The 25,021-nt window shown below is 42.5% G+C and overlaps 1 protein-coding gene across 6 annotated transcripts in view; it reads right to left on the bottom strand.

Moving 5' to 3' along the window:
* FAM13A (family with sequence similarity 13 member A) overlaps nucleotides 1-25,021 on the bottom strand; it is a 194,422-nt gene that overhangs the window by 147,281 nt on the left and 22,120 nt on the right. For all 6 annotated transcript variants that reach the window (XM_043545143.1, XM_037896862.2, XM_043545140.1 and 3 more), the window contains exons 4-5: nucleotides 20,039-20,219; nucleotides 5,237-5,396 (exon numbers count right to left, since the gene is read on the bottom strand). In XM_043545143.1, the coding sequence (XP_043401078.1) occupies nucleotides 5,237-5,396; nucleotides 20,039-20,219 (341 nt within the window). The remainder of the gene's footprint in view (nucleotides 1-5,236; nucleotides 5,397-20,038; nucleotides 20,220-25,021) is intronic.

Genomic DNA, 25,021 nt, shown 5'->3' on the forward strand with positions numbered 1-25,021 from the left:
GGGACAGTTTTGGGAAACTCTTTCTGGCCATTGTCATAGAAGTGCTTAGGCTGTTTTACATACTTGCGAGAAGAGGGCTGAGGAAAGGGAGGGAGACTATTATTTTAAAACTTGCTGTGTGCAGGATGTTTTCTTTCCAGTAATCTCAGGGTGGGGTTTGCAAAAGTACAAAGTGGAAATGGAGTTTTACCACTGACTTCAATGGGAGCAAAGTTAGACCAGCACTAACTACTTTTGAACCTCCACCTTCATTGTTCTACCTGGAGATAACATGCTTGATTCTGCAAGGGGCTGAGCCCTCTGGCCTGATCCAATTAAGTATTTAAGCACGTGGCTAAGATTGAAGTCAATGGGATCACTCAGACTCTTAAAGTAAGGCACATGCTTAAGTATTTTGCTTCACTGGACTGGGCCCAGAGTGCTCAGCACCTTGAGGATCAGGCCCCAAACGATTTCATTTCCAAACACGATTGCACTGGATAGTTCTCTCACAAAAATCTAACTAAGCATTGATAGACCAACAGTGGACATGATGCTGGGCTAGCAGCACACACACGTCTGCTAGAACACTGCTGTGATTTAAAGCACCAAGTGCAGAAATCTGGTTTGCCAGCTAATCCCCTATGTGAAGTGGAACCATTTAGCTGAATAGTAGAAATGGGTGAAGGGAAAAGTACAGACCACATAAAAAGAAAAAGCTGGCAGGAGATCAGTTTTCATATCACTCCACAGTTTCAAATCCCCTAACTAACTTCCCCTCCCCATCGGATGCATGAACTGTATGAAATGTAGCTCACAAAAGCTTATGCTCAAATAAATTGGTTAGTCTCTAAGGTGCCACAAGTCCTCCTTTTCTTTTTGCGAATACAGACTAACACGGCTGCTACTCTGAAACTAGAGATTACTTGTAATTTTATAAACAGAGTTTACTTGGTATTTCGCATCCAGGCAAACAGGGGCTGTCTGCTCTGTCACTAAAAAGGGAAGAAAAGGACAGTTCCATGGCTTTGCCACATCTCCTATAGCTAAACGAGGAGCACCATCAAGCCCTGTTCAACCCACTGCTTAAGCAGGTTCTGTTGTGTTTCAGTGCAGGCATTTTCATCTCTGTGCTGTCAGCTGGTCAGTGATTACAAATTTAAAGTGTTCTGCTAAAAAGATATTTGGGTGGGAGACCTCGAAAGGAAAAAACTTTGCGTGGCCGGGAGCCAGGTTGCACTTTGCCATCTAAGTCAGCACTCAACCAAGGCCTTAGCATGTTGCTGAGAGTCACCCTGCTACTGGAGTGTCACTTTCACCAGAGATATAATGTAAGACTGAAGTCTTAATGGTTTCTGGTAATTAAAAATCCCACTATATTTTTTTTGTAGAAGTAGTTATGTGGCCAGACTCACTGGGGTAATTATATTCTGCCTGCCTAGATTCCCTCCGCAATTCAAACTGAATAAAGGCATTCTTCACTTCCAATTCATAACTGTTGGGATTCATAACAATTAGCATTGTTGATCACTGCTAATCAGTTGTCACATTTCATCACAGATGTGGCTGCATAACAATGGCTAACTGTGTATTATTGGACTGTCTATAATTGCAGTTTGAACAGCACTTTGAGATCCTCTAGAATGAAAGGAAATACATAAAAATGGAAGGAAGCATTATTATTGGGTAGGTTTCTTAAACAAGTTTATTCACAGGTCAGGTGATAAATTGCAACAGTGAAATGGGGAATTGATTTATATTTTAATTATGTACGTTATTTTTCAGTTTAATGCCACAAAACTGAGTCAAGACCATATCTAAACACGCTGAGAATTCTGCTATAAAGCAGAACATGAGTAACATTTTCTTTTAGCACACATATACCCACAGTGCAATTCAGACACAGCAGTCCAGTTATGCTGTCCCCTTTCCTGGGTGGATGGTCAAGGAATCCAAGTTCTGATGTGACATTACTCTATAAATGCCGAAATTAGGAGGGTGCACTGAGATTTTATTTTATGGTTCTTGTAAATCAGAGGTATGCAACACAAGATAGGTATCTAATCTGTACACAGAACCCTTTTGTTAATGTGCGCCTACTCTCCTAGTTTATCTCTTATCTTTAGGCTGGAAAATACCACAGAAAGGAGTCACCCCCAATTTGATAATTATGCCACTATATGATAGTGGTCCAGAAACTCTCTCAAGGTCATTGAACGGTACCGAAAATTAAGGAACAGCCTTGATGATTTTTTCATTGCTTTGAGATTATAATCTTACAATATGACCTGAGTAACAGGCAGCATGCAGCTGTACTGCCCCAGGAGCGAGCAAAGCAGGGACTCAACTGTAACTTGGAAAGTCTTCATTCAGTCCCTGCTTCCCTACTGATCCATGGGGAAAGCCAACCCTTTCCTTGGCACATCTTATATTCCTGTGCACAGCAGCTGAGCACGTAGGGGAGTGGAGCCAATGTCCTGTCCCCACCCTTGCCCATCTGTGAGAGAGGTGAAACACATGCAGCGATGAAGATGCTCACTAGGCACCCCCGGCCCTGTGCAGGCACACAGCAAGAGTCACAATCTCGCCTTTGATATTTTACATTGTTATAGCATTGTGGAGTCACTTCTCTTTTTTCCTTCTCATAAAGCTATTTACTTTTGGTTTCCTCCAAAACACTGAATTTTTCAAAACTCTTGCACTTTGTACAATAATAAAACTACGAGGTGCTGAGTTTTAAATGCTTTGCATCTTGCATGGTTTTTGCATTCAAGTGTTTTTTCAAAATGCAACTCAAAAACCACCTGTGATTTTTGCATGGCCTTGGTTGACTGATCCAAGTTTTTAGTTTTAAAAAGAGCATATTCCCTTCCTTTAAGGAAGCAAAAGGTTTTATTTGTAGTCTGGGCAGATCTTAAGATATCCAGGCCTCAGGGCGTCATGTGTCACGTGAGGTCAAGAAGGTGATGAGCATAATGGACTTCAAGGGAAGATGCTACAGTCCCAAAGTGGGAAGCGATGGCAAAAGCCATAATCCCCTTGTATCATGTTTTACCACCAAATACCCAGAAAAGGCCTGGTACCTGTTCTAAAAGTAGAGCATTATGTATGCAGGATGTGAGGACAGCTGGCAATCACGTGTCTGAAATGCACTCATGAAAGACAGAGGAGATACGGGGAAGAAAAGAAAAGAAAAAAAAAAATCTATACTAAGGCTCTGTCTAAGAGCAGGTTCCTGATTTCCACGCCACCTTTCAGCAACAAAATAGAGTCAAAGAACCATACAAAAACACAAAAGGCCTTTGTCCAAGGCCCTTGGCGCTTGCCCCCAGCTCTGCATCAGGAATCTTTCTGTGCCAACACCGATGTTTTTAAAAGTCTAAACCAGTGCTGGAGAAACATTTTTTAATTCATTTTCTTCACCTATTTACCCCTCTGTTCCCATCCCCTGGTCTCTTCATGTAGCATTTCAAAATAAAGAATTCCCACAGAATCGTGTCCCAGTACCCTAGTGTCGCAGCACACACCTAGGAGGAAACAAGGCTAAAAATACACCAAAAAGGGTGGAGGAAAATATATAACATACAGACACAATGATTAGGGGTAGGAGAGACCATGGCCTGATAGCACAAAGTGGTTATTTTACAACATTTGTTTTATTTTTACTATATAAATTCAAATTTGGATTGGGGGCAGAAGGAAAAGTTGGGGTTAAAGTATAAGGACAGGAATTGTGGGATGAAGGGAGGAAAGAGGGAGAAGCGAAGAGGCAGGGAAAGGGAGAGATGGGCACTGTGGACTGGGAAGGGGAGGCTGGGCACCTGCAGGACTGCAACGGTAGGAGAGGGAGTTGGATGAAAGGGTAGTACAACCAATGGCAATACAGATAATGATGAATGGGATGGAAATACCCCACGTCCAGATTTCAGAGTCCAGGGAATGATGATGTCAGGAGGCTGCAAAGGCTCCCCCCAGCTGCTGCTCTTCTCCATGTGGAATGAGGGTTGGGAGGCCACTGAGACTGGCACCCTAGGATGAACCAACTGGACCCGGCAAAGAGGAGCTGGAAAGCTCTGGCATACCTGCATTTTCAAATTGTAGCCAATGCTTGCTGCACCAGATTCTGTCTTGGTTCATACCCCATGCAACATCAGAGTTTAACGGGATTGCATGAGGGTGTAATTTGGATCAGAATTTGGACCAAAAACTCTTCACTTGTGCAAACACTGCAATTATTGTAAATCTCCCACTAACCAACAGTACATGGGAATTACTCAATAGCTTTGCAAGAAGAATTGACTTTGCACACAAACCACATGCAAGTTGCTGGACTGTGTGACCCGGAGCAAGTCAATAAATCTGTAAAGTAATTGTATTTTTGTGACAGGGAGCAATGTGCTGCTACCTTCTGCTGATGCATGAGTTTTTGTAATCTGGAACCTCATTGACTTTCTCCTGCATACTGAACTAATTTATTATCATTCCTTTTTTAAGTTCCACTGCGCCATCTAGAATTTATTACACAATCAGCAGGTTTAGGGACACTTGCCAGGATACAAGGAAGGTGACTTTCAGGAATGGCAGAACACACACCGTCAAAGGGCCCATTAAGTAGTTATGCAGCTTTGAGTAAACAGGTTGCTCTTATTCTTTTTGCCTGAGCGTTTGGTTAGATCATACCAAATCGACTGTGAATAACACCAAACATTAGCCACAGGTCTACAATTGATTGCTTCCAGAAGTACAGGTCTTTCCAGGAAGGTGATACTTTCTTTACTGCAAGTCAATGGTGAGGGACTATGATGTTTTAGGTCGGTGCATGACTGAACCTTTGCCAACGTGGCCCCTGGGCATTATACTCGCTTGTCTTGGACACGGACCTCCGTCACCCCCTCCACCCCACCACTATTAGATCCACCTTTTTATTTTAACTAAATGAAATTATTAGAGATGTTTCCTGTTTAATCATAGGCACTCGCTATGTTAAATTTAATAGAGAATAAACTTGTTAAATAGAATAAACTCCCATGGCATCAAAAGGCAAATGGCAGTAGAAAACTGACCTGCTAAAGGACAGAGTCATTAGAAGAGTGAAATGGTGGTAGCAGCATATGAAGGTCAATATCAGAGAAATGTATTATACCAGTATCAATGCCTCCCATCCAGCTTGTGAAGAATTCTAGACGGCACCCTGCATGGTCTCACCTGTATCACAGCATTGCATCAAAACTGAAAGGGCAATATTACAGGTACTCACTTTCACTAAAATAATTCTTGCTAGCTCTTCACATGCATGATTTTCATCATCCTTCTTTGTGTGCTCCAGCTCAAACAAGGTATTATAATTTTCCAGCATTTTGGCCATTATTTTGTTGCAGACTTCCTGTTCCTTCATACCTTCAAATCCAGAAGGCACGCTGCAAAATTGGATGAAACATCAAGCAAAGCATTAGAAGGACTCAAAATACCAGTGTTCTTGGACATAGCCATCATATTGTAATAGATATTCTTGCTGGTACATAGAAAAAACTCCCTTTACCTGTGAATGGGCTTTCAATGAACATTGAAACTTTACCTTGGTTACAATTATTGCATTTGTTCTCAATTACTTTGACCCGCTATTAAAAATGTGGTCACACCTTATATTATATGGTACATTTATAAATAATTTAGAAATTGCTAAATTAAGGTTATAAGCATGCTACAGACATGAGCACTATGTTGCATAGATGGTTATAAGTAATTTGTTAACACATTGGACTCAATACATGGCTAATCAGTTGTTGTTAAATCAATTAACTGATTAGCAATTAGTCATTTATAACCCCTTAAACTATTTATAAGTGGACATTATAAAGTGTGACCAAAATTGCAAACATTTCAAAGAACAGGGGCAACATGTAATCTACTCAATTTAAAAAAAAAAAAAAAAAAAACTTAGTAAAAAGTAGTTTCAAGCATGACACCTGCCCTTGTATCCTCTGACAATTTTTGTGGTTTTACAATAATATTTTCTTATTTTTAAAATGTTTTCTCTCTCCTGTTGCCATGCGACAGACCCACACAAACAACAGGGGGGCGGACTGACTATACTGGTGGAACACTTAAACTGACTATACACAAAAGTGCTATTAAATGTGCAACATAAACACACACACACACATTAGAGGCTTAACACCCTGTCTCTGTCACTCCCCTTGCTATCTCAACACTGGGTTCCATGTCAGAGCAGACTGTTCAACAACAGGACAGTTAACCACATTGCTTAATAACTCCCTCTGCTTTCGCCAGCCTTAATATCAAATTTAAACAGTCCCTTTGAAAATCCCAGTCCTTCTTGATACCAAGTAAATACACCCAGGTGATATCAGGCCCCTTTCACCATATCATCACAGAAAATCCAAGTTCCTCTGTTCCTGAAGGACCAAACACATACCATTGGTCAGTTCCTCCTCATATCTCCCTATCCAATAAGACAACACTAAGTCCGATCCTGTAATAAACTTATCTAGGCTTTATTCATTTTAAATGAAAATGTAGCAAGACACAGTTGAACAAGAATATTGAAGAGACAGACAAAGACAAACTTAGGTTATTATTTTATAAAATTTCTGATCAAAGTAACAGTCTTATAGGTTCAGCTTCTGAGGCTTATCCCAGCTATGGCAGCCAAGGGTCCTTTACCTGACAAAGTCGTTGCCTCTTAGGATCCAGTCTGGTAAAAAGAATCTTGTTTCCTTCCACTAGTCAGGTTTTACCCCAAACCCCTGCCATATGACTGTTCTGACCCCCGTGCTCACAGATGCAAAAGGTGATGGGAGGAGTCCACGAGGTAATTCTTCGGTGAAGTCATCCTGTGTGGGAGTTCCCCCTTCTCCATTGTCCCGTAAGCTGTTTGCTACCTATTGTACGGAGACTCAAGGAGTTCCCTCTGGACATGTTGCTTTTTAATGGGCATCAACTGACCCCTCTCTCCTCTAAGTGGTGTACCAAAACTCAGCAATGACTTGTTATCATGAAATCTGTCCCAGACATATGAGAGTTATATAACATACATGTATAGATATTACTCTTAACAGGAGAAATACAGAGATTAGCATGAGTATTACAGTCATCCGTTCACCAGCATTTAGGAAAGTCCAAACACTACATATTTTACTGCAATTTTAATCACTTAAATTGAATAACGTTCCACCAGCGTTAAGCCTGAGAGACTCTCAGTTGATACGTAGGCCTAGAGTTGGCCTAAGCCTTCAGCTTCACAATCTCTCTGATTGGTTTTAGACCTGGTCTACACTACTAAGCGATGCTGACAAAAGCTGCCTTGCATTGCCCTAGTTGTGCATGAGTCTACACTTAAATTTGCCTCCCACTGATGTAAGTGGCCCATTACACGAGCACAGTAACACCATCTCCACGAGCGGCGTTGCAATCTTTAGTCATCACCAGTTCATTTCATATACAGAATGTGAGGTGACAGAACAGACATATGATAATTACCACTGAAACCCAGTTGTGCAACAGAAACTCAACAAGTGGGGAAAATATACAAAATAATCCTAGATATGTAATAGCCCACAAAATACACCAGAGGAATGTCACACCTGCAAATATTTTCATGTTATTTAGGAACATGACTGGGTGCAATTTTGGTGTTATTATCCTATGTCTAACACTAATAATTTGAAGTAGTACTTATAATTCAAATTATTAATATTAGACATAGGATAATCTAGTAGTGTGCTAGATTTCTATTGGATCAATTATTTTCATTCTCATTGGTTATCGCATTACTTCAGCTATCCACTGAAGTAACAATCTACCAACATTCCAGACATTTTATTTACATACACACACAATTTTACAATGCAGTTCTACTCTTAACAGCATCTATTTGCTCCTTTCATGCATTCAGAGTCATATCCGTTTTTACTGCACTTTACTCCTGCTCCTCCTTCAGAGTTGATAGAGCTAAGAGAGAATGAGCTGAAATCTATTCCATTTTCATGCATCAACAGATCCAATCACTGGCACTTCTACGCCACAACCAAAAGATCACTGAGGGCATCATGCAATAACAACAGAGTTGTAAGTCCAACCACAGGTGTATGTATCCAGGGGCCTCGTTTGCCCTGTCTTGTAACAGAGGCCTTGAACCTTTTTAGTGGTGATGATGCAGATAATGGAAATAGAACATGACTCTCAGATTGCAGGGTGAGTCTGAAGAGCTGAAAATTAGAAAAGTAAACATTTCTTTACTTGTAAACTGAGCCTTTTTAACCTAGAGATCAGTAAGAGGCAACAAACAAACCCCACAAAGTTACTTTTCAGGAATCGTTTTTTCCCCCCACAAAACCTTATTACTGCCTCTAAGGCCAAGATCAGGGGTCTCAAACTCGCAGGCCAACTGTGGCCCACGAACCTCCCCAATGTGGCCCGTGGGGCTCCAGCAGTTTTGGGGCCCCACCTCCCTTGGCCCCACCTGCCACCCCGGGTGTGTCTCCCCCCGGTGATTTACAATGGCCCGGGGCCCCAGCAGCACAGCGGAGCTGAGTGACATCTGCCTGCTCGCTCCACATGTCTGCCAGGGCGGGGCTGTGCCTCCTCATGCTGCCCCATCCCCGAGCGCCCGTGCGGACAATGGGAAGCTGCAGGGGTGGTGTCTGGGGGCAGCAGCGCACCGAGGCACCCCGGCCCGCCCTGCCTTGGAGCCCCAGGTAAGCGCCGCACCCCCTGACCCCATCCCAGAGCCTGCGCCCCCTCCCCACACACCCCCTCCCACCCTCAAACTCCTTCCCAAGCCTGCACCCCTCCCCCCTCCTTGAGCCTGCAACCCCACCCCCTCCTCCTGCACCCCCACTCCCTGACCCATCCCAGAGCCTGCAGCCAGCACCCAAACTCCATCCCAGAGCCTGCACCTCAGACCCCCTCCCCCAGCCAAACTCCCTCCCAGAGCCCAACCTCTCACTCCTTCTGCACCCAAACTCCCTTCCGGAGCCTGCACCCCAATTCCCTACCCCAGACCTCCTACTCTCCCTCCCAGAGCCTTAGGCAGGTGGAGGGGGTGAAGTTTTGGGGGGGCGGGTTCTGGGTGGCATGAGTGACATTATTGGCCTGCTGGGAGGATTTGAGGACTGGCACTGGCCCTAAGGTAAATTGAGTTTGAGACCCCTGGCCTAGATTGTCTAGTTTGGATCAGGTGAGGAGTGAAAATTACACTGGTAGTGGGTTCACATCACAAAACTAACACCTAACCACACATAAGGGGCAGCCTTTAGTCAGAGGCAGTAGCCCAGGTCTACAATAATAGGCGTCTTACAGGTCTATGAGTGAGCAATAAAGTGCAAACTTTAATCTCCAGCCAGTAATATTCATCCCTCACCTTCACAAACAATAAATCCACTCGCAGAATTTAAACAAATAAACAAAAAACTAACACCTCCACTTAGATGATAATGCTAAAATGCTAGATTGCTGGGGATTAGAACTAACTCTGGAATGCTTTAGAAGTGATAAATCTTCAGGCTTTGCCTCGAGTTACGTTGTTCTCACCCATGGTCTACAACAGGACTGGCCACACCGTTTGTGTGTCAGAACTTCTCGTGCTATAGGAACTCCCCAAAGAGGGCAAACACTGGGCCTGATCTAAAGTCTATTGAGGTCCATGGGAATCTTTCCCCTGACTTCAGTGGGTTTTTGACTCAGTCCCATTTTGCTCAAGAACAGCTTTTCCAGAACTTACTTAGCACCTTACAGGATTATAGTATTGTAACTAATAATTAGATGCCAACAACTATATTATTATGGCAACTTAATAATTTATACAGGAAAGAAGTCAGACAATATTAAAAGTTAAGGCCCTCAGAGTAACATTACCTCCTCCACGTTACTCCAACTGTGCATTAAAATGTAACTGTAACTGCCTAATTAACAATAAAGAGCTATTACATAGATATGTGAAATAGGAATGATTTGACACTCTTTTGAGAGCCTTCTTTCATTTTCTGATATTTTCCATGTTGCAGTTTACTGTCTTAACATGGCATTGAAATAAGGAAATTAAATGCAAAAAACTCGGTATTTCTGTGAACGGGAAAAAGAAACAAATGGGACTCCCTAAAACTCTCCCCACTCACATTCATTATTCCTACTTCTCCTCTCCTCCTACTCACATTGGTCCAACTTTGCAACCAGTCCAGAAACAGAGTCCTTTTGATCCCTGCCCTGTGAGCTTTGTCCATTCCAATGAACGCTCCAGTAGCATCACGGAGAAGGAGTGGCTTCAGAAGCTCCCCTCACACCTCACTGATGAGCCCTTCAATGGGGAGCTGAAACAATGCCTACTCCTACTCTGCTGAACATGATCACTGGGGACCAGAGGAGTGAGCTGCTGTAGCTGCGGCAGTACTAAAGTCCTGACTAGCATTGGGTCTAGTAAGAGAAGGGAAATCATACCCTTTGGTCACATCTTTGTGGAGAAATACAAGGGAAAAATCAACAACACTTCTTCCCAAGCAGCACCAGAGATTAATTCTAGGCCAACCCCTAGCAAGGCAGGACAAATGTTCAGAAATCTCCTCATGCCTGACTGTGACATAATGATGTTTATATGTAGGTCTGGCTCTAGTGCTGGCCCACACACAGGATCTGTGGCCTTGCACTACTGCCTGATAAGTTTTCTTTTTAGCTCAAGCGGTAAGAGCCTGTGTTTTGGAGCTGTAGGACCAGAATTTTACTCTTGGCTGGGTGATTTTATCAACTATCCCATGTCTGTAGCGTTTGGATTTCATTATACCAAGGCTTCCTTAGGCTCTGCAAAAATCTTAGAAATTCCCTACTCATCATGCTCACAAGCAAATATTTCAACTTGTCATTTTTTTTTTTAAACTCAGAATTTTCTTCCTTCACAGCTGACAATAACTATTCCTCATTGAGGACTAGGTATGTGCCACATCTGAATTTTTTGTCTAAGTGATTTTGAGCTACCAGTCAGCAAAAAAAAAAAAAAAGATATTTATATATTTTAGTTAAAAAATGTATTTCCTTCATTCTTCAGTAGCTCAAAAATGGCTTAAATTGCTTTCTTCAAACCCAAAATTAAAAAATAATATCTGGAGTGAGCTCCTACAGAGTTTCACCTCAAAGGAAAAGTTCTTCAAAAAGGTTTCAACCAGTGTCAATAGCACTGTACATTACAGGAGTTATATTCCAAGCTTAATTTGTGATAGTGACTATTACAGCAATTATGTATGCATGTTATGAGGTGTATTTTTTAATGAATACCCCGGCCCCAAACGTACAGTCCAGGTGTGTAGAGCTCATTGCAGGCGCAGGGTCAGTGGGGGCTGAGACAAAATGCAACCAAAGATAGCCTGAAAGGCACTTCGGGCCAATGCTGAAAGTTAAACAACAATTCTAGTTTTAAAGATTCAGTCCCTCTACTTTCATTCTAATAGTCTGTGTGCTATGTCCGTATACATTACATGTCACCAGCAGCCAAAATAGGTACAATTCAAATAAATAACCCCTGTTGAAATTTAGGTCACATTTTTAACTTTTGCAAATTAAGCAGTAAACCCAAAGCACAGTTTGGATCCTTGGATTTCATACAGCAAATATGCCCAGCAAACAGCCCTTGCACAGAATCAATACATTCCACGCTGGAATCCCAAGAAATACTTGACACATTATAGAGGGGGAAAACAAATCTAAGTCTCAACCATTACAAATATTAAAATCCCATTTTGGTTTTTTTACACAGAGATTTTATTCTTCCAAGCAGTAAACGGAAGTTGAAAAGGACATTTGGTTCATAGCATACTATTAGAGTTATACTGTGGTCTATCTCCACACCTTTTCTTCCTTTTCCTCGCGTTCTTCAGACACAGTGATGCAAGAGTAAATCAGAGACAATTTACCGGTACTTAAAATGCACACACACTGGCGTTTGTACACTGGCAGACTACAAGGGGGTATAATGATTTAGCTGTGGGTGAAATAGTTATCTAGGGCAAATAAGTGAAGCAGAAGTGCAGTCTGTGCAATGGTGCAATTCACTGTTGGCCTAAAACCCCATAGCCAGGTTTGGAGTGCAAGAGAATTGGTGGGAGCAGAAAACAAAAGGTGCATGCAAACAGGAGAATATGCACCCTCTCTGAAAGTTTCATTCATGCGCCAGAGCCTGGTTCCAAGAGATTACAAGTCACCCTACTGTTTGGCCATGACTTCAACCCTATTCCTAGCAGGGCATCTGTCAATGTCCAAATTTACCTGCCCAAGCAAAACAACATCTCACTAAAAAAAGAAAAGAAACCCCAAGGGATGGCTTTTTCTTGACAGGAGGCTACATGTGCAGCCCCACACTATCATCTGTGAGTGGGTTTCAAGTAGGCTGCAAATTTATTAGTTGCTACGCCATACAGGTTTGATTAAGAGGACAGAGTGGGGGGGACTCTTATTTAGAACCCACAGTAATCCTCCATATGAAATATTTCAGATATTCATAGGGCCAGATCCGGAAAAAATTACTCAGCACAAGTAATCCTCCGGAAACCAAACATGTGCATACCTTTGTAGGGGTGAACCAATAGCTACTGGACTAAAACAGCCAATATTTGTTGTGCATTTGATCTCTGTAAATTTCCTCTATTCCCTGTTATAAAATGTGTAAGATGGGTTATAAAATCCAGAGGCGTCAAAATCCATGTATGTCAACAACCAAATGTACATGTACAAAATTCTTCTGAAGAGTTATCACCATCCTCTGTTCTCCAGCTACCACACTACCATCAACAAAAAAGAAAGACAAGGGATGAGAAAAGGGCACAATGCCTATTTATGGAAACCAGCTGCAAAACAACAACAACATCAGAAAGAAAAATGTTCTTGCCCATCACAATAAGAAGCCTTCACCTGAGGCAATTAAACTTATTTTGTCATCACAAAAGGGCAAATATCCAGCAAGCAGAAAAAGCAACGCCTTTTAATACTGCGCTTTAAAATAGCATCCATCTGCTTTTAAAGGCACTCACAATTTGCACTATTTTAAATTTCATCACTGTGGCTGCTTTGTCTTTTCTGATGATCCACCACATCATCATTCCATAAAGGAGCTTTCCTACAGACCTTCATCACCAATTTACAGATTTAAGTAATACAAATGCAGAATAAAGTAATAAGCAGAAAAAAAATCAGAAGATATAAAAGAAAAACATGTTTTTAGCTGTGATTTCAAGAAACAATTATACAGGACCACAGTTTACCAGCGCTGGCAGAGGAAGGTATAAAATTACACCTTCCTAAAGAGCTATGTTTCCAGAATAGAAGCTGTTTGGTCTGAAGAGCTTACAAATGTTTCTCTGTGATCTGTCAAGCTTCCAAACTCCTTGAATAAGGCTATTTGGTTTACACAGTTTACAAACTCCACAGACTATGGAGTTTACAAAATGTTTTGTGACGCTTATAAACAAAGTGGAGTTTTAATGGCTAAGTCTATCCTTTCAAAATTACAGGGGCGGAGCATAGAGCTTATAAACCATGATAAGCGCACGTTTCAGATGTGGGACATTTTCTATGGCAATCAGTTGCAGTTGACGGGAGTCTGGAGACAACACCCCAAAATAAGGATCCCTCACACTGTGCAAACTCAATTCACTTTGACACTTTATTTTTGTTGTTGCTGCTGCTCTGATCCAGTGAAAGCCACTGTGGTTAATTAAAAAGTCATGTTTTGTTTAATGAATTGTTGGGAGACACATGAAATGTCCCAACATGGTGTTAGGGGCACTGGGCTGTCTTTCAGATGACACATAAAACTACAGTCAAGACCACATGTGCTCTTTGGGATCCTATGGAAACAGGAGTGTTAGCCACACCATTTCAGCCATATTCCAATTAGCGATATCATAATGGGTCTGAACCAAATGGAAGATACCCATTGGCTTAAGTGGGCTTTGGATCAGGCCCACTCTGCCTACAAATTCTTCCATCAGTTTCAACTAGCTGAAGTATTTTTCTTTGTTTCCTGTCCAAAATTGTTATGTCGGTTGTGAGCACTAATAGTAATAGTTGTCACATTCAATCCTAGAGATGGCTGAACTCCACTGAGGAACAGGAAGATTCCTATATCCAGCTTGAAAAGTTGTTTGGATGTCCTTCCAGATGCCAAGTTCTACATAACTACAAGGTTTTATTGTTATTAATTTGTAGACTATGACACGAACACTAGGCCGCCACCAGCCCTGATATTCAAGGCTAGATGCTGCCCTTGGCTACATTTTATTTTATAAACAAATTATTAGTTTGTTGTGCAAGGTCTCTCTCTTTGTTTCAGCTGGGCACATCTTTCTAAAGCTTCTCTCTGCACCATTTACACTGGATTGTAACACTCTGCAACAATTTGTGACAGTTCACAAATACATGCAGCAACTGCGTTCCAAAGGAGAAAAGGAAGTCAAACGAGTACCTTACATTGTTCTGCCCGAGTGTTTTTGCCAGCATTTAATTTACTAATAAAAATGGATCTCCATGTTGCTGACATTGGGAGCCTTGTTCATTGTTTAACAATTTAATGGGGTGGGTTTTTTTTATAAAGCTATTACTCTAGACTCATTTACCATGCAATCAAACTCAAATAAGGAAATGTTTCTGTAAAATAATCCATAAAACAATCAAGGCCTTAAATTGTTAGTCGACGAACAAGTTCTGAAACAATCACCAACTAATCGACACCACCAGAAATCACTTCTGCATTCACTGACCTCTCTCTTAATCAATACTGGGAAATTAACAGTCGTCAGTGAGCACTGTAAATGTGTCAACAGGCAGCCTTTTAATGTTGTAACAGAAAAGGAGGAGTGAGAGGGGGAATGTGTCATGCAGCAATGTCAAAAAATATTCATGATTGATCTAATAATTATTTACACACCAGTATCACATTTCTGTATTTGTTAATTTTTAGCAGCATAAACTTTGGGGCAGTTTTGCAATTTTTCATGCTTTAATTGCTATTTCTATTCTCCTAGTTCATGTCAGAATGCAATTTTGTCTTTTGCCCTGTGGGGGCTAGAACTTCTAGCATGCTGCTAGTTTGCCTCTGTCTTTAATGAAGAAATTAAGAAAAAGTCATGAAAATCCCCACCAGTCCAAACAGCTGCTGCGATGTACCGATTATAAAGTAGGATTGCTAGAAATGGAAGACATGTGCGAGGATCTAGGAGAGTATTACAAACAACAGTATTCAAATCAGAGCTACAAAAATAAATCCCTTATTATCCTAATTCAAAATACACCCTTACTAAATATTTCACTTTGGACTATACTGGAACTGGAATTAGTGGTTAGGATTTACTGAACTCTTCCTTCCAGCTCCACTCCACAGTGGAAAAATCAGCATGTCTGCAACTCTTCGCTTTTGCCCACACTCAGGAATAGCCTTATTCAGCAATAGATATGGCTGCATCAATGCTGACCCCTAAGCATAGACAAAGGCATGCAAGGGTTTGCACAGACCGGGCTCATGGAGGTTTATCCCTTCTCATAATCGGGGTAAAACCTGATTAGCTCAATCACTGCAAAACTCGGTTTGCCCTTGTCTACTCTTACGGGTCAGTCCCAGCACAGCTCCATCAACTGCTTAATCGGAGCAATTTCCGATTGCAGACAAGGCCTTGTGGGAGAGCAGGAAACCTGCATTTTTATTGTATTTTTTCTTGGCTCCACAATGGCACGTGGGATGGCCTTATCCAAATAAAAACAGACATACACTGGAGGGACCACACCATACCCTCCTGTGGAAATACCTACTGGAGGTGTACAAAGGATCTAGGTAATTCCAAGAAGCTCACCTACGGAGTTCCCGTCTAATGCATCTCCCATGAAGGGAAGAATTTCCTAATCCCCAGAGATCCTTGTGTTGGCAAGATGCTCTACCTCTATGCTTTGTAAGCTCCTGCCTGCTCCTCCTCTCCCCTCCCTTCACCCCCACAGGAGCATGCCACCATTCACCACCCACCCAGTTCTTACACAAAATTCCCTTTTCTAACTGGCATGCAGGCATGGACCATTCCAGCAGCACTCCCTTGGGTATGAATATCGACTCTGTTGTCCGAAGGCTTTGTAGAGTAGAATGCCACTGAGTGCGGCTGCATCCCGGCTCCATCTCTGCACCACAGCCCCTGTAGAAGATCTTCCACGAACCCTCTCTCTCACAAGTAGAGGAGGCCTGATCAGGAGTATGGAGCTCAGGAGATGATTGGGCAAGCTAAGCTAAAGAAGAAGGGAAGTCTCAGAGGAAAATATCCAATTGCTAACTACGCTCCACTCCACAGATCAGACAAGGAAATTTTCCTGTACTATTTCCAAGCAATGTAACCGGCATCACTGGACAACTTATATTAACACTTACAGTTGGATACATGAGCTTCTCCCTCTCAACACAAACCTCTTTGTGGGGGAGAAAAGAACCAACAATATTGTTCATCTACTTCAGAGTGAGATAGTTTGTTCAGGACAGAAACCCTGGGGTGAGGCACAGTGTACTGTTAGCCAGAGAACCCTGCACTCCTTACAGGTGACCATCCATGAGCCGACATTTAGCGCTTCCTGAGCTCAAGAACAGGACACATCTGGGCGCCTCTGGTACTGGACGCAAAGAAGGGAGGGAAGAGCAGCGTGAGGACAGAGCCTTGGTCCTACGTTCCCCTCCCATGCTAGCCAGGAGAGCTGAACAGGATGTCATACCACTGAGTTGCAGTTTCACGCACTTACACAACCAGAAAACTGGGCTGAAGAAATCTGAATTATTGCTCATGGTTTAGAGCCTCTCTCTCCTCACTATAGGGTATAATTACCTATTACCAGCAGATCCCTGAACAACTGAGGACCGTTCCTTCAATGGCACCATGCTGCTAGAAGAATGGGTCTGATGAAATGCTTAAAAGAATTTTCTTGGGTTGAAAATAAATGTGGACTTATTAGAATAAGAATCTACATCTCTTCTCTCTGACATGTCTCAATCTTGTAAAGATACAGCAGCCAACTGCCAAAAGCTGAGAAGAAAAATAAGCCAACGGGGACCGGCACCTGCATGTCTTCCCTTTGGGAGATTACCATCAGTGGTGAATACCAGACATTTTTCTTAAACCAGAGTATTGTTTAAATTTTAGCAGCTGGAACAAAGCATAAAGACCAACACGTTTATAGGCGTGCCTGTCTTATCCAAGCCTCAGCACCCTTGGGCAGAGGGCCAGGGAGGTTTTGATTCTTCAGACCCTCCAGTGGAGCATGTCTCTATATCAATTTGTTCCCAAGGGACAGTTCCCTGACAATGACTCCCCTGCCCAAGAGAGGGACTATTGAATTGTTTAGTGTCCTTCTGAGTGTTTGGATCCCAGCCGTGGCAAAACAAGGCTTATTACTCTGCTAATACTTCCCAGTTAATAGCTCAGGCAGGAGGCTGCTCATCTGGGGCCATTGTGTTGCCTTCCTGTTAGTTTCCTATCAGACCTGCTATTAAACTAAACCAGCATACGTATAAAACATTCTACTAACCCAGTACAGTCAGACTGTTACCATCCCCAACCCTGGGTAACATACAGTATTTGTAAATGAATACAGATCAGCCCCACGACCTTCTCAGTCACTGCGACCTTAAAACAACAGTAACTAGGCATAGGGGCTTTATCTTTTCTGTGTGGAGAACTACACTGACCTGGTATTTTGATCTTTTCTTTTTTTCACTTGAGAAATAGTGACTAAAAAGGTGGAAACACACAGAATCCTGGCACTTCACTTTCCTGGGCATCAACACTCACTTTTCCTTTGTCTCTAGATTCTGACCATTGCCAACAACAGTGGCAGAGCTCTAGTACAGACCAGACAGCAGCACTGTAACCACCCGGTCCTTCAACCCTGTCAGAGCAGGTCTAAAACGCCACCAGCTACCAGGCTAGCATCTATGCTAGCACTCCCCATTGCTATCACCGTGTAGCTGGCAGCAATGATGGAGAATTTTAGGCAAAATAAATCTAACCTACATGAGGCCAAAGGCATCCCCCGTCTGCCTGTGTCCAGGCACAGCCTCAGCTAGAGCGTACCAAATACTTAGGTTTGAAATCCACTGATCTGCTTTTCTTTGGAAGTTTTCCATTTCCACCTGTGGGTCGTGCCACCTTTTCCTTCCTTTCTCATCAAAATACATCATTCCACCTAGCTCTGTTGGACAGAAACGTTATCTTGAGAGTCATTCATTAAGAAAATGAACGAGGAGTCATGAGGAGTTGGAGGCTACAATGCAGAACTTCACTTTCTTCTTGTAAAGCGTTTTGTTCTGCTTTGGTAAAAAATTAACTTCTCTGCTTGCTCACTGATGAGCAAGACCACAGATTCCAATGACAAAAAGAAGCCCAAGAACATATTTTTTTAATATTTAATGCCCTGCATAGCTGCTGACACACCCATTTCTGGTGCTGGGTGGCAGCAGCCTTCCTGTCCTGCGAAGCTTTGAGATTTCAGATGTTTCCCCCATTGCACATCAAGGAAAAAACCAAGGCCTTTCAAAATTTTTTTTAAACCAAAAAAAAAAAAAAAACAACCAAAAAACCAAAACCAAAGACACACCCAACCCAAACTAGCCAACAGGCTGGTGGTCAGGGCACTCACCTACGATGTGGCAAACTCAGGTTCAAGTCCTGCCTGATTTGGGACAGACACTTGAAACTAGGTCTCTCATAACCCAGGCAAATGCCCGGGCCCCTGGGCATTTAACTATTTTTGTGTTCTGACCAGAAATTCCATCCTGGACCTCAGAAACTTTCCCCAACGAAAGTTTCATCAAAACTTGCCCATTTCCAGGAAAAGTTTTGGTTTCAACAAAGCAGCATTTTCCAATGCAAATCTTCAGTCACACAATTCATGACCATTTCTACACCGGGGTGTAACTGCTGGTAAATGTTGGCTTTTTAACAGTGACCTACATATGTGATTCTATATACACCAATCTTTGCAATCCTGTGGTACTGAGTTTGTTTTTTCTGATTCCAGTGATGGAGACTAACAACACAATAAAATTTACAATATTATCTGTAACTTTCAGGTTTATTTATGTACTCTTCAACCTCAAAGGAAACCAAACACACCATGTCCCCACCACCAACAGGCTGGTTAAAGTTTCAAACGACAATAATTTGACACTTCTGTCAGCACGGACTACTAGAATACTCATCACTTAATGCAGTGAGGTTATCTAAAATAATCATTACTTCAACAACCACCTGGGATTTTGAAGCATGGAGGTTAATGGCTGTAAAAACAAGTTAGTAGGAAGAAACTCTGCATCTCTGCGCAGGGCCCTACTATCTGAAACTCCATCACAATGAACTCCAAACCTCACATTAGCACTGGAGGAGTCCATTACATCCTTGCCTCCAGAAAGGAAGAGGAGGAGTCTGGACCAGAAGGAAGCAGTTAGTAGCAGTCAGTAGTGTCAAATCCTACTCCCTCTCTCTCTGCAGAGTCCCATCCCCTCCAGATAGGTCTCTGGGTCCTCTAGGAGCACAGCTCCTGTCAGCGCCACAGTGCCATTGGATCTGGATCACACACTCCTGAATCAAGAGTGTTTGCATGTCTCACTACCGGGAAGCGTGGAGCAGGCAGCATCCAGCAGCTGCCCTGTGATGCTCTCTTCCCTAACTTCCCCCTCTCTAGATGTTGTGCAGAGAAGCCTCCATGGCGTGTGGCAGAAAAGGAAGAAAGTTGTGTAGATGCAACTTTCTTCCTTCTACAAATTTGGGGGATTTTCTGCTCCATTTTAGTCCTGTCTACACCACCTAACAAACTGCTTAAAAAAAGTGTTTCAAAATGCCAACAAACTCCCTCCTCACGCCCCGAAAGGAAAACCAAACCCCAAATGTTACCTCTAAAGCCTGCATCCATTGTTCAGGGAATTTATAGGATCAACTGAAACGGTGAGAATTCTGAGCTGCGTCTCTTGCCACCTCCTTCAAAACGTGCTCAGCTGAAGTGAAAGAAAGGGGAGGAAAAAAAAAACCCATGAACTTACTGAAAACAAGTTGGTCCAAAAACGGTGGCCAGATTGAAAACGTTCATTCTGTTTGCCATGTGATGCTCTGCAACTCGGGTCAAGAACCGGCACAGGTACTTCAGCAGGCAATAGTTGGCATCAGGCAGCTCTTTTATTAGTTCTTTCAAGTTGTTCTCCTTCTCAGCATTGTTTCTAGTGTCTGGGAAGAAAAGGGGGAGAACGAACATGGTTTCTGAGCTCAATCTTTCATCACCTCCAATTTATTGATGGACATTAACTAAACTAATTAAATGATCAGGATCAGATTCTTTTGTAAGGGCTGGTCTACACACAAACTTGCACTGAAATAACTAGATTGGAAACTGATGCAAGCTTGTTTGTAGACCAGCCCGTATTTACATAGGATTAAATCCAGATTAACGCAAATTAAACTCAGTGCAGTTATACCTGTGTGACAAACCTCTGCCCACAAATCCTGCCTCAAAACACACTTTTACCATTCACGTATCAGAAGGGTAGCCATGTTAGTCTGGATCTGTAAAAACGGCAAAGAGTCCTGTGGCACCTTATAGACTAACAGACGTATCGGAGCATAAGCTTTCGTGGGTGAATACCCACTTCGTCAGATGCATGTAGTGGAAATTTCCAGAGGCAGGTATAAATATGCACGCAAGACTCAGGCTAGGGATAACGAGGTTAGTTCAATCAGGGAGGATGAGGCCCTCTTCTAGCAGTTGAGGTGTGAACACCAAGGGAGGAGAAACTGCTTTTGTAGTTGGCTAGCCAGTCACAGTCTTTGTTTAATCCTGAGCTGATAGTGTCAAATTTGAAAATGAACTGAAGCTCAGCAGTTTCTCTTTGAAGTCTGGTCCTGAAGTTTTTTTGCTGCAGAATGGCTACCTTTCAATCTGCTATTGTGGGTCCAGGGAGGTTGAAGTGTTCTCCTCCAGGTTTTTGTATATTGCCGTTCCTAATATTTGTGTCCATTTATCCTTTTACGTAGGAATTGTCCAGTTTGGCTGATGTACATAGCAGAGCGGCATTGCCGGCACATGATGGCGTATATTACATTGGTGGATGTGCAGGTGAATGAACCGGTGATGGTGTGGCTGATCTGGTTTGGTCCTGTGATGGTGTCGCTGGTGTAGACACCTGAAGCATATTCTCACCAGCAACTACACACCGCACCATAGTAACTCTAACTCAGGAACCAATCCATACAACGAACCTCGATGCCAACTCTGCCCACATATCTACACCAGCGACACCACCACAGGACCTAACCAGATCAGCCACACCATCACCGGTTCATAAGGGCTTTTTTTGTGTTTTTGTGGGGTGTTTTTTTTTTTGGCTACGATTCCCCTTTCCCTGCTCTCCCTCTATACTTGACCTATCTTCTCCCCTTGCTTCTTCCACTAGTCACAAACTCCCTCTTTTTGTACCATACCTCTCTAATTTATCCCATTGCTTTCTCCCACTCAGCCATTCCATGGGCTCTTTCCCAGTCCCAGAGGACGGTTCTTGGATCTTGCAATGTGTCTTGCTGCAGCTCTACCATTCCCTTTGCTCTATGGCTGTATGAAGAAGGTTCTCTAATTTTTTTTAAAAAAGTCATTTTGGATCAATCAGATCATTTTGTTTTGACAAAATCATTTCGTTAAGAAATGTTTTGCTTCTACCTAATTTTAATGCTGCAAGTAAAACTGACAAGTAACAAAGGTTTTTTTCCTCAGACTGATTTAAGATGTATTCAGTAACACTTATAGCTCCTCATGTTTCTCTCTTCCTACTGGAGAGACGTCCTTGCTCCATCTAACCCCACTTGAACTCTTCTGTCTCACCGATACTGACTTACTTTGTCAGGGATGGACAACTGGGGCCATACCCAATCTGCCGGATAACTTTACTTGGCCTGAACTTTAGTAGTTCAGGGCAGGCAATCCCGCAGCACCAGGGCCAAGAAGGGGGCAGGACATGGAGTCACAAGGGGAGGCCCCACCTGTGTGCAGACATGCATGTCACATGATGCTGAGGCAAGATCCAACGGGCCACAGCGGGGAGCTGTGCCACCTCTTCAGGACAGCAGCCACCCTGAGGGGTGAGCTCAGGGGTGGGCTCGCTCTCCACACCTCTACCCAGCCTCTCCCCAGGACCTGACCTCTCTCCCCCACCACATCACATCCCCAGGCCCACCAAAGGGTTTTAGTGGATTTTGTCACCGTGTACTACCTTAAAGTTGCCCATCCCTGTACTATGTGTTCCTAGCAGAAGAGTGTCTTCTCCCGAAGCAGCTAGTAGTTTGAAGAGAGAATACATAATGCTGAGAGTCAAAAAGAGCTTCTTTAGTTCAAAAGGTAAAGCTTTCTGGTTTTGGAACAGAGCATCCTCTGGTTAAGTCCCAACGAGGTCAGGGACTTCTGAGACCCGTGTCCAGTAAACAGCCTAAACCATGCATGTTGTGACTGAGGCAGCTCAGCAAGTGCGTACTGGAACAATATACATGCCAAGTACATGCTGCTTTGGAACAGCTCGATATTTTGTGCACTTCGTGCAGAGTGCTTTGCAAAAGAAGGGACAGGACGTTGTGTTGTGGGCTTGCCCTTTCATGGCTGGAGGCTAGGATAGAGGATACGTAAAATGATGTTACTGCTACTGACAGCCGAGATGGAGGTTATGCTTTAACTCTAAGGCCTGAAGTGATGTTTTTGATATAGTGCCCTCAGTTTCAAATACCAGTAGGGGACAATTCCGTACACTAAGTCACAGGTCCAAGGACTTTCAAAACAATCCTATTTTTGGCTTACATTTTCCCAAACCCCTTTAACAGAGACTGTGAATAATAATAATAATAAAAAAAAGAAGTAGTTGGTGTTTTAAAAAATACTTTTGTGCCCAGTAACTATTTTCAGGGTGAATTACAGAGTACCCTGGGGAAAGAAGAGCGCGAAGTAGAAAAATATGAATGATCAACATGGTTACAACTGCCACAGTTTGGAGACTGAGGGCACGATCGTTAGGTTGGGATGTGCTTTATATTTTGCGCAGTCAGACATTCTTACAGTTAAAAATTAAACAAGACTTATCTTGCATGTAATTTAGGAAGGCCAGGCAATAAATGTTCTCACATCTGTCACTCAATATAGTTTCTCATAAATTAGATTAACTGGAATTACAGCATGTTGAAATACCAGAGACAACTGTTTCTCAGGCTATGGTTTAGTGATTATACGATGTACTGATTTGAGAAGCCCTTTAAAAAAAATTTTCAATGCACATTACAAATTAAGCTTATTTCTATCTCTTTTTACACTACAAGCTTAAATCAGAATTCATTCACAGTTAGTGTTGTCAAATGTATGTGTAAACATACCTGACAATTCCAGGACACAAATTAATTTTAATTGTGCTTGTCTCTGTGCAGCCAAAAGCTAGCGCCTTCCTCAAAGGGAAAAGGTCAAACATGACACGAAGCAGATTTGCAAAATTCTGCTCTCTCACTTAATCCAGGGCAAGTAATAGTTTTTTGAAAGACATATGCTAAAATACCATTAGATGCCTCATTATCATCCATCAGCATATGGTGAGACAGTAGGGTTTTTGAGTAACAACTGTGTTAGTCTGTATTCGCAAAAAGAAAAGGAGTACTTGTGGCACCTTAGAGACTAACCAATTTATTTGAGCATAAGCTTTCGTGAGCTACAGCTCACTTCGCTGTAGCTCACAAAAGCTTATGCTCAAATAAATTGGTTAGTCTCTAAGGTGCCACAAGTACTCCTTTTCTTTTTAGCAGGGTTTTTGTTTATTTTTTCCTTTCTTTCTTTTTACTAGGGCTGGTAAGACTTTTATGACAGTTTTGAAAGGCTGGGATAATAAGCGATAATAATAAGGAAGTTAATAGTATCTCAATTTGCACAGATAATTGGGTAATCCCTTTGATTTGATTACTAACTACCTTTTTGTTTTAACAACAACTGTTTAAAAAGCCAGGTCAGTATCACTGCCACAAGGTTGCGAGAACATTAGAATTAAACCTCCACAAATACTTCTGATTAGGCAGCAAACACTGCCTACTATTCTAAATATTTGTTCCCCTAAGAAGCTTACAGTTATGATCAGTAAAGCCAAATCCTAACACTCAGGGAAAACATGTCTCCCCACACCTAACTACCTGATTAGGAAATGCCTTCGAGAGCTAATTGTCTCTCTCACCTTCCAACTGGCAACTGAGATTGTTCGGTACTTTTCCATCTACCGAAGGTTCTTTCATTCCTGGAAAAACTGGCAAGATGCTAATCCCCTCTATGCTATATTTTGAAGCCAGGAGGGCATTCTTGCTGTAAACAAAGCTACCAATATCACAGCAGCAGACTTAATTCAATGGGCTTGATTTCCCTATTCATTAAGTGTACTATCCTGCAAGGTATTGATCAGGAGCAGTAGGAGTATTTAGCCCTGCGCAGAATCCAACCCTCGCCCTCGCCCAGCATTACTCTGATCTTAGGCATGCCATGTCCAGTGATTTCAAGAGAAGCTCAGATTGTTCGGTGGTCAGACAGGAACAGTCTGGGAGTGAGAACACATTTCTACTGAACAGCGTGAAGCACCGATCCCTCTTCTCCTTCATTGAACAGGCATCTATACAGCTTCTCCGCATCAACCTGAAAAGGGGATATGCAAAGGTGGCTGCTCTCTTGACACCCCCTGCGAGGCAGGGGGAAGAGGGGAGAAGCATATAAGAGGGGCTGGAAGTCAAGCCTTCCCTCGCCACCACAATTTTAAAGAAGAGGCACAAATCTACAAGTTGCACCACTAGTGACACTCCATTTTATTCAGTCCTCTTAATACTTACAATAAATATGAAGACTGATGAATTGGGAGGAGGCAGGAAACACACTCATAGCATTGCATGGGCTCTGTAAACGTTTTAGGGTAAATCTGTCTCAACCACACTTGACAGTATCTCTCTAAATGGGGCACTCTCTTTGAAGCTTATCAGAG

This window comes from Chelonia mydas, chromosome 4 (assembly GCF_015237465.2).
Source record: "Chelonia mydas isolate rCheMyd1 chromosome 4, rCheMyd1.pri.v2, whole genome shotgun sequence".
Lineage (NCBI taxonomy): Eukaryota > Metazoa > Chordata > Testudines > Cheloniidae > Chelonia > Chelonia mydas.